Below are 13535 nucleotides of genomic sequence, written 5' to 3'. Positions count from 1 at the left end.
CTAAGCAAAGAGCAAAATCATGACACTGGATGACTAACAGTTCTTTTTGTTTAATGTGTTACATTTCTGTGAGAATAAAGAGGGCTGCACTTTTTCAGAAACATGGTCACTCCCTGTGAAAGGCTTTCCTACAGAAGTAGTACGTTCACCTTTATTGTTTGCCTTTGAATTTGGCTTCAAGCTTGATTTCTTGCTCCTTGTTATCTGTCTGTACGTAATGTGTACCAGGGAGAGACAAGCACTTAAATTTGACTTCTTCATTTTATTGTATGGCAAAAGAACACAGAAACAGATATTTGCAGGCAGTGCTTTTCACAGTAGCTAAAGATTAGTGCCACTGTACTGCTCAAAATTAACAGTATAAAATTGCTATTGTAGCTCCGTATCACTTGCTTGTTTTAAAATGCATTTTTAAAAGTATGTATGGCATTATGTTTCATAATCAAGTAAATGTTTTCAAGAAAAAAGAATAATAGCTTTATATTATAACTCACTTCAGAATGAGAGGTGTACTCTTTACAGATGCTTTTAATACTAGATGTCAGGTTGTGTGCCTCCTTTTACTTGGTTTTCCCAAGTTGGAAAACGAACATTTAAAAAAAAAAAAGAAAAGAAGAAAAAGAATGGGGGGAAGCATGCCTCTGAGAAAATCAAAAACTGAAATGTGAGCCTGAGCTGTTGTGAGTTGTTTAAACTGTTGGCTCCCAAACAGGCATTGACAGGTAGTCCTGGGAAGACACTGCTGTTCCAGTCCTGAGTGCCTGCAGCAAGCATACATGTGACACTGGCATAAAAGAAATGAAAAACATTTGAGCATCTTATGAGCAGGATAACAGTCAAAATTACTCCCTTTTTGCAAAAGAACCTAACTTCGTAAACTAGCGAACAAAAATCTCAGTTGGGATAATGCCTAAGTAGGCAAAATTCCAGCATTGAATCTATATTTTGCTTGTTAAATACATGTGAACTATTTCTCTGGAGACCTTTGTACAAGTGTATTTAAATAAGGCATTGAAGTCCTCCGTATCACCCTGCTCAAAACCCAGCAGCAGCTTGTCCTCCTGTTGTTTTGGGCTCATCTATGGCCTAATGTCTTCCCTGAGCTATCGCTGCTTCCCTAGCTCCTGCAGAAGCTCAGTCCTGGGATCAAAATTACTTTTCTGTCACATGAGATCATGTCTTTTCCACCTACCTTCATGTCTGAAATTTCTGTTAAAATTGATGTTGCTCGTTTTTCAGATAGCAGTTGGGGAAGTGCCTGGTTCTGTATTCTGTGTGTTTGGGGTTTAGGTTATACAAGCCACACGCAAGCTGAAAAATGTGGGAACTGTCTGAACCTTTGATTTGTCCGTTTATGCAGATAGCTCTGTTTCTTCAAATTACGGAAACTAGTATGAAGTATTTTTTAATTCTTTTATCATCTGAAGGACATGGTGCAGATAGCAATAAATAATGCTTATAAAGCATTTTGCGGCTGTCAGTATAGTTTTATTCCTACTTCAGATCTAGGCCTTTGGTTGCCTTTTTTTTTTTTTTTTACTTTCTGGCTGTGTTTTTTGGTCCCAGCTACTGAGGGAATACGCTTTTATCAACATTTTTAATTATTAACATAATTTTTATTTTATTAGTGATGTCACTGATTTTGTCTTTATAATGCAATTTTAAAATTATATGTATGTGATGGTCGTTATCAACTGAGGGCAATTCTACTGATTTGATGGCACTGGAGGGAGCTAAAGACCATGAGGACAAGGTTCATATAAATACTTTGTTGAAACACAGTGAAAGGATATCCCATTAGGTTCACCTGTTCTAATTGCTCAGAGCAGCCTATAGTAGGGGACATATGTCAACAACCTATGCATTTTATATTAAAAATGGCATCTGAAATTGAAGCAAGCGTTCATTTGCTGATTTGCACTCAAAGATGTTGGGGAGGTTTCAAACAAATTTATATTCTGTAGAGGCACTCTTTAATTCCACTAAAATTATTCATGTTGATTTTCACGTAAATGACTTTGCTTCAACAGTCTTCTTAATCTAAGTTATCAGCAAATACTCTTAAATCTGTCGAAGATCCCTGTTGCACCTGATTGATTTAAATAGATTTTGAAAAATCACTAAATTTAAAGTTTCCTTCCAAGTTCAGCCTCCGTAGAGCACAGGAGTGATGCAGTCAGTGATGCAGTTATGTTGGTTTCTTCTGCTGTATATAAGTTCTGTGACTTTAGCTTACAATTAAAAACAGCTTACAACAGAAAAATCACTGACCTAGTTCATAGATACAGACCTCTTTCTACTTTTCAGAAAACATCCATGACAAAAAATATATTAAGAATATGGGTATTTAAGTGGGGGCAGGGTGGGAGAGAAGTTCACAATCAACCATACTTGAGTACTCACTAGTCCAGCTTGATGGCTTTATAGATAGTAAATACCATGGAAACAATTTGTTATTTTCTTACAGTTAAGTGTTAGACTTCAGCTTTTCCTTCCTTGCGTAAAATTAAAAATTGTAGTCTTTAGTGTACAGAGCTTAATAAAGTGGAGTACCTATGAGTTTGATTCTTCAAGATGACAGTCTTTGAGAGTCACAGGAGGTTAAAACCATTTCAAGCATCAGGAAAGAGAGCAATTTGCAGAAGGTAAGTCACAGAAACATGCTGCCACATCAACTCTTCCCTTCACCGTGCCCAATTCCCACCTTCATGCCTGGGGTTTGATTTCCCTGGGAACTCTCCAGGCCCAACGTACTACTTGCCTTTCATTCTGCTTCCTGTAATGCATGAATTGTTCAAAGATCACTGATATTTTGATTTTGGATTAATTCACTCCTTGTTTTATTTTAAACACTGATTCATTAATAGGGATAAGTAAAAATGAAGGCAGGCAAACAAAACTTTTAAAGTGTAGAGAGGAGAGATAACATCTCATGTCTAAAGCAATAGATTTGATAGTGTTTTGCAAGAGACAGGATCATTGGTTAAATCCGAGTCTCTGGTGTGTTTGGCCCACTAAAACTCAGAAAGAAAACTTGGAGAAGAGGGACAGAAGGCAAAGTGAAGTGAGAAATTTTGTTACGTGAACGCTTAATTGCTGCTTCTTTTCCCATGTTTTTTTGACGTCTTTTGCAGCCTACTTAAGAAAAAGTTAATAGGGATTGCGCCATGTTCCCCTCCATTCACTCCCCATGTTTCTGCCCCGGGCTTGCCCTGGAATCAGATCACGACGTAGTGATCTCATCCATACTGTTACCTTTCATTTCTGTACCCAACCTTGGCCTTGGATCAGCTTACGTTTCTTCCTGGCATGGTGAAGTAATTTTCTGGGGCGGGGCGAGGGACTGTTCTGAAGTTATTTGACATATACAGGCTTGTATTGCAGAGTGAGCCTTGGAGGCACTCAGTAGTGAGTTGTTTTGGTAGTTTTGAGAGTGTGAAAATACCTTCATACAGGTTCGCAAAGTAGGAGTGAAGGCAGCTGGAGGAGCCTCAAGTGTTTGGGGTTTGTGTCGGTTATCGATGGGGGAAACTGTATGGGACGGGTTTCGTTTGAAAACCGGTAATTGAGTACAGTCCCAGGCAGATGGCTGTAACATTCGGGATAAAATGTGTCCCCGGTCAGTTGGAAGCATAAAGGAGAACAGATCAACTGCTTGGGGGAGGCATCCCTCCAAAGCCATCACTGGAGGAGGAGGGATCTGTAGGCAGCATCTAGTCAAAGTGATGAGTTAATGGCAGAGGGGATCTGGCAGGCGTCCTGGGGGTGCTGTGGAGGCCCCTCCAGCAAGGGACTGGAGTGTTGGCTGGGTTTGGGTTACCTCGTAGTGTTCTCTGCTCTACAGCCCTCTTCCTCTCGTCTTTCTCACAGACAAAACCGGAAAGTTTGTTCATTGTTTGAGCCAGAAGGGGCTATCTCATAATAATTTATGAATTGCTTTCTTAAGGGAGAAAAAAATTAATACATAATTCTTTTTTATGTAATTTAAATCAAAACTTGCATTTGATTATAGGCTCTTAAACTAACTTGGAGTGTCTTTATAAAAACCAGTAAATCCTGAATTGCACTGCATTGCATGTTATAAAGTACATTTTCCAAAATACTTCTGTGAAAACTGCTGTTTTCTGAAGCATACATTGCTCAGATGGCAAATGAGCAAACTGGATGTGGTAAAAGGAAGGGGGAAGGGGAGGGAAGTTTACATACAGCTTTAAGCCTGGATGAAAGTTACTCTACAATTTTTAGAAATGAAAATATCCATGTAGGGACCTAAAGGAATCCTGTGGGCTGATGGTGCAGTTTGTGTGGAGCGTGTGCACGGTGCCTTTATGGCATACGGAAGATATTTTACTGTGGCTTAAATGCTTATTATAGTTGCAGTTTTTTGATTACCATCTGTAGTCTCTATTGGTTTTTGATAGAGCAACTAAGATTTTATATTTTGGGAGTGGTGTTCGCTGTGTTATATCACACTGACTACTATTTCCAGTGTCTGTGAAATAGCAAAGTCTTTACTACTTCAGTCTGATTCCTGAACTGTTGCCTTCATGTGCTGTAGAAAATACTGACTCTCCTGATTATACAAATGTCTTCTGTTGGGTAATATTGACAAATATACTGAATAACATTTTTGACATAACATTCTGTTCCCACACAGATAATTTGGATGTAATTGAATGGGTTGATCAAGAGCCTGTGCTAAAAATATGACATTTTCTCACCCACTAAGTGAAAGAAAATGCTTGCTCAAAAGGCAGTTTTGTCAAGCAGAGCCGTTGGAGAGTGGGCTGGGTTATGCCGCGACTACTGATTCTGCCTTCCACCTCTGAAGGCACGGCTCAGGTCTGGCGTGAGTTGCAGACACAGCTGATTTGTAACCTCAGCGTAGTCCACGGCTGCAGTTTTTCCCTGGTGAGGTTCCGAAGCAACAGTGTTGAGGGTGAGGAGGAGAGCAGCCGTCGCTGCAGCCTGGCAGAGGGGTTTGGGGAGCCACGTCTCGTACCAGACTCGTGGAGGCACTGAGCAGCCTGTGAATGATTTTAACTGGAACAAAGTGCTCCAGCCCGTGCAGGATCCCATCCAGGATGCCTGTCAGACTCACAGGAGTGCTTAAATACACTTGAGCCAAAAATGTACAGAAATAGTTAGAGGGGGAAGTTTTGAAAATCTCCTTTCTTCTGTTTTTCCTTATTTTAACAGTCTCCTGGGCAAAAGACTGCATTGTTACAGTTTCAAAAGCAGTATGGTTTTGCTGCAGACTAGGGGAAAAGAAAGAAAAATAGACCTTAGAGAAAGACTTACTGTTTAGTATGCAATAAAGTAACTTTTATACTTCTCCCAATCTCCTATCAAATAAATCTCGTGCTAACAAGCAATCAAAACCATTTCTCTGCCCACCGCTCCACACAAGCCGAGCCACATTGTACCTTTCTAGCCTTTGAAACTGCCTGTGCCTATTTTTATTTGTCAGGCTGGGGCTGGGCTGGCCCCATTCCAGATGTGTCTCACAAGATTTGGTGCTGATGAGCTATTTATAGCACTGTGGTTCCATTGTCATGGCAACCGTGCTAGAGGCCAAGGCGGCTGGGAGCTATTTCTGGACTTGTGCTGTAATGTAAAACTGATTGGGAAAGTTAGTGCATCCTCTAAGCCAGACTAACTTTAGACAGGCAGGGAGCGGGGGGGGGGCGGGGGGGGAGACAACTACAACTTCTTTAAATATATTTTTCTTTTTCTCCTACCTTTTCCCCGTTTCTCTCTTTGATCACTAGCAGTTTTTGAAGGGATAATTTGCCTTCTGCTGGATTTGTCCAAAATTCATTCATGCCTCATGGCCTCCCAGCAGATTACGCTTTTTTAATTATGCAGTTTAGGAAGCCGGGTGCGTAATCAACCTTGTTTTTAGGGCAAGGTTTGTATTTCATGGCAACACAAAAGTAAGGGGCCTTTGCTGCCTGGTTGATAGGGTATGTTTAGGGGGTTTTGCAATAGTTGCAGTTCTTTATACCCCGTAGTTTTAATACTCTATTTTTTGTGTGTGCTTCATGTTCTCCACACCATATAAGGAACTGTAACCTTGATTACCACAAGATGATTCCAAATATATGGAGTCATACTTTTCAGCTTTCTCATTATTTGCTACAAAATTAAACCCATGGTGCCCCTCCGCCTCCAAGTGGCTGGAATGCTGCGAGGTTCTTCTGTAATTACAGCTGGGGCCGCTCTCAAAATCACTTTTCTGGGATATGTACACATTAATACTATCTATAATTAAATTCTGAGTTTTAGCCTGGTTTTAAATCTTTGTTTGACTTGCTACTTCGATAAAACATTAACAACTGTTTGACTTGAAATTTGAAATTAAAGAAAATATTTGCAGCTTCTCGGGAAAGTTTTCTGAAGAGTTGTCTTTTGTTTTACTTCTGTTCAAGTCTTATACTACATTTTTAAGTTCATTTACAATATAAATCTGGTTTTGAATGAGGTCCTTATGTCTGAGAACTGACATGCAGAATTCTGTTACAGGAACACCCCATGTGAGATGTGTTTACATGCAATATAGCGTTCTCATAATTATACCAATAATATTTGTTACAGTACTGTCCCTGTGTGCCTTTTTCTGAAGGTTTGGGGTTTTTTTCCTTAATTTTCTTTGAGAAGTAGTTAAAGTAATTGCAGAGGTTTCGATGGAATTTTCTTTATCTAGTTTTGTTTAGGGGAAGAAAAGAACTATGCCTTTCTGAATATTTTTAATTGTCCAGTAACATGTTTGTAGCACGTGTTGTGTGACCACCTTAACAGTAAAAACTCCACCTTCACACATCATAGAAAATGTCAGTATATCTTTAAAAACGAACAAAAAATAGTCTACTAATGTCCCAATTTTATTTTTTAACTTCATTTTGAGGAAAAACATGACAAGCTTGGTTTCATATACTGTCTGTGTTTGCAAGATACCATAAATTCTAGCAGATTGAATGTTTGCTTATTTTATTTGCATTATTCCTGTAGCTTTGCCTGCTCTTCTGCCTCTCTTACAAAATAAACTTGCTGAAACGTGAAAGAAATCTTTATCACCAGTTTAAGGAATAGGAATTCCCCCCCCCTCAATATTCTGCTTGCTTCCAAGAAGGCAGACTTGAGGGACAGTCGATGTGTACATGTGTGCTTGCAACTGAAAATAACCCCTGTGCCCTGGAGTTATTGTCAGCGTATTGGCCTGCGTGGGAAGCCATGGTTTTGACACTGTAACAGACCTGGCTTTTTGGGGTTTGGAAAACTCTTCTGTTATTAACGTGTTTTTAAACTGTGTTAGAGTACGTATATCATATATTTCTCAGCTCGAATACCCTTTTAAATAGAGTATTATGTCTTTGTACTGATCCTGTGACTCTGGCTTCAGCGTAGACAGCGTAACTAAAGAAAGAATTTATCAAATAGTTAACTGTTTAGCTTTTAAGAAGCTGTTATTAGTTATTAACATAAAGGATTATGGCAAGGACTAAAAAGGGAGTAAAGTAAAAGTAAAGCATGGTCTGTTCTGAGAAATAAAAAATACACTCTTGTCTATAAACACTATTAATGTTGAGTTAAATTTCAGTTTAAAATGACTTTAGAGAGCTGTGAGTTAGTTTTATAGTCCTGATAGGGTATAGATAGATAAATAAGAATCTGCTGGGCACTTGCACAGTTTGGTCCATAGGAAGATCAGTAAACAAATATTAATTTCTTTTTGGACATAGAAACCTGAGTTGTAAAGACTATTTTAGAGGTGGTCAGGGTAAATACAACTTTAATTCTTAGTAAATCTTGATAATTCTTAGTAATATTCTGGTTAATTCTTAGTAATATCTTGATATAAATACTCACATGACAGAGGAAATGAAAATTCCTTTTCCGCTGACTCAAGGGACTCTGGGCAATTAACTTATTCCCTGTGTGCGTACCTTTAAAATAGGGTTGATGTAAGGTGTGCATTTCAGGATGCAATGGTAGGGGCAGGAAATGCAGCATGAATGAAGGCAGGCAGGAGTTGTGAGTATGATTTACTGTCTGTAAAATACCTCGAGGCTTTCAGAGGCAAGAAACTTCACAAAGACAGAGTTCTAGTACTCCTGTTGAGGGTTGTAAGTTATAAACAAATGCTGTATTTAGTTGGGATTAAAGTTCTGAATTCTTGATTTGCAGTGTCTTACTGACACTAAAGGTGAGATCTTAATGTCTTTTAAGAGAGACCTTTTTTTATACAAATGACATTATGACTTGACAAAAAAGAAAAAAAATCTGATGGAAATAACGCTCTTCAAATATAGGTGTCTTGTCAGTTTGAAGAGACCTTTCCAGTGTTGTTCTAGACTGAAAACAAAAGCTGCTCTTCACAAAGCAAAGAATATTTCTTGTCTGCCAACCATTTCATCAGATCACAAAGAGTAGAATTTCAAGTTACTGTTTATTGAAAAGACTGTCAGGAAACGCTCAAGGAAAGGCAGTCTGATTTCCCCCTCCTCATTCTTCCCAAAATGATGAAGTTGTGTTGTTCCTTGAGGTGTAAGATTTAATGTGTTACTTACCTTTTCAGCAGGGAAAAACGAGTGCAGGCTGCAGTTCTTAGTCTGGCAGCACCATTGTTCATTCAGGAAATTCCCCCCCACATAGGGATAAACCAACTCTTTCTGTGTGAAAGCACTCCAGAATAAATCAGTAACTGGTATATATCTTGATGTGAAAAATGGGACATGGTTTTGACACAATAGGCTTTTTAAAAATTTGGAAAGAACTTGGGATATGTGTGTAACTTATTTTGACTTGCAGGAGTTAAGGAAAGCTGTGTGTCTCTCTGTATGAAGACTGCCTCCTTAGTACACCCCTTAAAATTAAAGACACTTGATTCTTCACAAAGATCTGTTTAAAACATTTCACATGTGTTTTTTCCTTCCTGAAGCTGAAGAAAGTGACCCAAAAATAAAGCGCATTTTATATTTCAGATAGTTCAAAATTTTTATTAATACCTCAGGGACATGTACTGCTGTCCTAGAGATGCTTATTCTCCAGTGTTGCTGACTAATGACCTAAAGTCTTCCCCCCGCCACCCCCCGTGTCATAGCAGTATCGATGTTTTATAACACAGACGAAAGTGCTTTATACTAAGTGACAGTATTTTGCAGAGCAATAACTGATCCTGTTATTTAGTCATGTCCAGAATATGGCCCTAAGTGAGAACTGGCAGCAATGCTGAATGAATGATTTGCTTTCTGGAAAATAGCTTTCCCATATAATCTCTGGGAAAATTTTACAGAAGAAAAAACTGACTTTGTAACTTGGTGCAAGACTTGCTTGCAGTATAAAATTTGGTTTCGTGGTTTGACAGTTTTATTTGAATTATTTCACCGAGGTCACTTTTCTTTCTCCCTGTGAAATTCATTGCTGACATAGTAGATGGGCATATCTCCAGTAGACTTAGAACAATCTATAACAGCAGTGAATTCAGCACACAAAGTAGTACTGAAGTGTACTGTGTTTTGGGTAGAGCATAACAAGAATTAAAAATAGAAATTAATGATCGCGAATTTGTTTTTATTTTGAGTTAGACTTTGTTCTCATCTCACTTGATTATTAGTTTAATTTACTGGATAAATTATTTGGTCTTGACTAATATTGACTTAGAAGTCTGAACATAGTGATTTGATCTTTTCTGAATTCTCATGCTCCCACTGTTGCTCCTTATTTTAGGTGTATCAAACTAGATTGAATTTCTGCTAGTCCTTTCTCCTTACAGGCACATTTATTTCTCTGTTGACTGGCTGAAAGAATAATCCCCTTTCTTTATGTTTGAGCGAAAAATCAAACTGGTTTTTAAAGTCTTTAACCCTTTCTAAAGTTGCTAGAGCAGACTTCTGTGAAAAGGCACATGCACAGGAGGAAATCCTCATTTAACGTATTGCTTTTGCTCCATTTTCCCTAAAATGTAACTGGAAGTGGGGTAGGTTTTCTGGGAGCTATCACGCAGTGAAAGGCTTTCTTCTTGAATGAGTATTGTTACGAGTATCAGATGTTACTGAATGTTGGAACTTGTTTTGGGGGAAGAAGAAATGTTTATTCCATTCGAACTTGTTTTACCTGGCATGAACATTGCTATTGGAATTCATCTCAAGTACAGTACTGCTGCTCCTATGTGGCTGATGTTTTTCAAGGAAATCATAGGCCTAAAAATAGTCTGCATAAACAACAGTAAGAGGTTTGTACTTTCAGTTCCAGGTTTTAGCAATATCTTGTTGTTATTTTCTAATTGTCAGTTTCCAAAATCCATTAAGCTGATTAGCAGAGTGTTTAAAAACAAAACAAAAAAATACACCCAAACCCAAAAATCCACCTCTTGCGGAACCTTGCATAAAATGTTATGCTTGGATAAACTGCGTACAGAAAGGCTGGGTCATTGTAGTAATCACCTTTATATCTTTGTGAACGTGTCACGTTCTGAACATTTTTCAAACATCCTCCAACTTGTGAAATTGCCACATGATTCTGAAACTGGTTTTAAGGGAAAATATAATGGGGCAACACTTGTACTAGTTGAAATTCATGATTGTTGTACGTATTTAACATCCTCTGTGTACTGAACAAAGAGCTTTACTTCTTTTCCTTTGGATTAAAAAAAGAAAAATAAAATTGCTTAACAGCCTGGAAGAGATGAGGAAAAAAATCCAGCTTGCAAATTGCAGAACACAGTTTGTCATCAGTTTTATTCTTGTATATGTCTCCATGTCACCTTTCATGATGGAAATTGATCTTTACACTTTGTCTCATATTTTTAGTGGCATGGTCACTGAGGTACATTTTAATTTGTTTAAAATTCTGTAATTCAGACTAAACAAAAATTACTTTTCATTTGTCTCTGAAACAAGATGGTCATCTAGTTCCTGATGAAAAGGGCATTACACTGAAGCTGCTGTTAAAATATACAGTTATTTTTCCGCCTTCCCCTGCCCTTCATTAGGTGTTTTAGAAAGTCAGTTGGGAAGCAGGGGCTGAAACTGAGGGCTAAGACCCTTACTGATTTTAACGGGGGTTTGGTTTCCAATTTGTGAATCTGGAACGTGGCTACCTTTTCCCCCTTTTAAATTGTTGCCTGCGACTGTAGCTAATGCACTTCCAACATACTTACCAATGTGTAGGGATTGGAAGGGAAAACTCACCTTTTCTTTGTGATTTCTGCTTCATAAAGAAAGTTCATGCATAGGAACTTAAAAGGAAACAAAGTATATTGATTTTATGTGATTAATCATTAACGTTACAGGTAAAGTTAATTGTAGAAGCATTGCTAGATCTCCTCATAATACTGAAATGGAAGATGTCTGAGCATGGTGTAGCCCTGCTGCATACTTGGTGTTGGACAGTGTGATCGGGGGTGCAGATAGCATAAAACCTGCATTCTGAAGCTGCTGGTTTGTGACATCTTCAAGTCTCACAGTAACACCACAATAAAACAGAGTTAACAAATCGGTTCCTTGAGATTTTTGCTCTTCGAGTTGAAGTGAAAGAAAATTAGAAAGTTACAGTTAATTGGTAAAAACATTTTTAAAATGCCAGGATATCCTCTTTAGCTAATGCCTAATGAATTTGTATAAAATGTATCCTTTTATACCCATTTGGCCTACTGCTGCTACTTCTCCAGAAAGTAAACTGAAAAACTGGTACCAACAGTTGACAGAAAAATTAGTATTCCTTCTCACTTAACTGAACTTGTAAGGAAATTGGCTTAGGGTTTTCATTTATTAAAAGAATTATAGTAACAATAAATTTAAAAAAAATAATCATCTTTCAGGAAAATTACATGTAGGCAGTTTGAGTCATTGCTTTACTGTTAGCAGTAGCAGATTATATTTTAAAATTTGTACAAATAAATTACCTAAACTACTTGTATGTTTGTTAGTGGAGGGAGCAGAGTTGGGGGGGTTGGAATGAGATTACTAGACCTGATTAATAAAACTGTGGATTTGGCCCTCTGCTGGGTGGTGCTAGGAAATGCATGTTTTACATACTAGCACACGTATGTTGAGCAATTTAAGTGTATTCAGCATTTTGCGAATCTTGAGTGCATTAAAATATAACAAATCTTATCTAGGAACATCAGTTACTAAAGCATTAGATAGTTTGTCTAATTTGAGACTGGAAAGTTACTCTTTTTTTTCTTTCCTCTCCCCAGTTTTCTAGACAAGATTGACATAGTCAAACAAAATGAGTATACGCCGTCTGACCAGGTAAGGAAAGTTTCATTAAGAAATTAGACAGTTTATCTGCCCCCTCCATCTCTGAGGATAACAGTCTCATTAATTTTCTAATTGCCATTTGTGGCACTAATACAGGTATTGCCACATACTGTACATATTTAGTATTGCAGTAAAAATTACTTTGTCATTTGGACTGAGATTAAGTTTATACATGTCAATGTACTGTGAAATTAAAATCGGCGTAGATTCAAGACTTAAATCATGCTTCTGTGACACTAAAACTCAAATATCCATTTGAATGAGTGATTTATAATATTTTATCCTTCTTGCTGAATAACTGTCATGCACTTTCTTTGATGCAAAGTTGGTTTGCATGTTCTCAGCCCCACTGGCTCCCACTGTAAACCAGATTTTGTAAAAACAACCTTTTAGAAGTTTGGGGGGTTTTTTTTGTCAGAGTAGGAATGGTAGCTTTTGTTTTGTTACAGATAATCTGAGGATCTTTTTAGGACCAAATCCCTAATCCAAAATCACATGTATATTCCTAACTTTCTGCCCGTAAATAATGCAATTAAGAATCAAGTGTACTTTTGTAGGATAAATAACCAAAAAACCTATTAATGTCCCAAAACTTCTGCAGACAGTATTAATGAGGAGAAACAGTTTGTATCCTTTAAAATTGTTCAGGAATAAATTAATCATTCATCCTTTTTAAATTCTGATTTTTTTTATAAATAAGGCTTTCTTATCACTGAAATAATTCTATTTACAAGAAACAAAATATTAAAAATATAGGTTATTATATTTGAAATTTGGAGCAAGTAATCTTTAGATATGAAGCTTTAAAACAAGTATCAGTTTTACGTCAGAGGCAAAGGGTCTCCTGCAAATGTTACAATTTATCTGCTGTCTAGACTCATTGTGAAGAACACCAAAACTTTTAAGTCCTAAATTATAAAACCTTTAGTTGAAATCAAAGTGGTATTTTGTAGTAAGTTATATGTGGACTATTAATCTGCAGCCTATGCAAATTAGCTTCTTCTAGATCAGTTACCTACTAGGGACTGTATATGGCTGTCACTGCTTTGCAATGCACAGTAAATAAAAGTCAACAGTTCTGTTTTAATAGGATTTTGTGGCACTTAACAACACTTTCAGTTGTTTGTAGCTCACAACTACTGATTATCACTTTTGTGTCTACAGCAGATTTCAAATTTTATCTTTGAAAAGCTTAGTTCTTATAAGATTTAAGTGGTTGAGTTCCTGGTTCTTTGAAGGAAAAAACGGAAAATTCTGAGACCTAGACAT

General features: G+C 37.5%; 1 protein-coding gene across 2 annotated transcripts in view; it reads left to right on the top strand.

Annotated features, from left to right (window-relative positions):
* The window catches only part of GNAS (GNAS complex locus), a 160950-nt gene that overhangs the window by 136265 nt on the left and 11150 nt on the right, over positions 1-13535 (top strand). For both annotated transcript variants that reach the window (XM_074888258.1, XM_074888259.1), the window contains exon 6: positions 12203-12257. In XM_074888258.1, coding sequence (XP_074744359.1) covers positions 12203-12257 — 55 coding nt within the window. The remainder of the gene's footprint in view (positions 1-12202; positions 12258-13535) is intronic.

The sequence above is a fragment of the Strix uralensis genome, chromosome 18 (genome assembly GCF_047716275.1).
Source record: "Strix uralensis isolate ZFMK-TIS-50842 chromosome 18, bStrUra1, whole genome shotgun sequence".
NCBI classification, from domain to species: domain Eukaryota; kingdom Metazoa; phylum Chordata; class Aves; order Strigiformes; family Strigidae; genus Strix; species Strix uralensis.
Note: the sequence above shows the minus strand (reverse complement) of the source record. Positions and strands in the feature narration are given on the sequence as shown.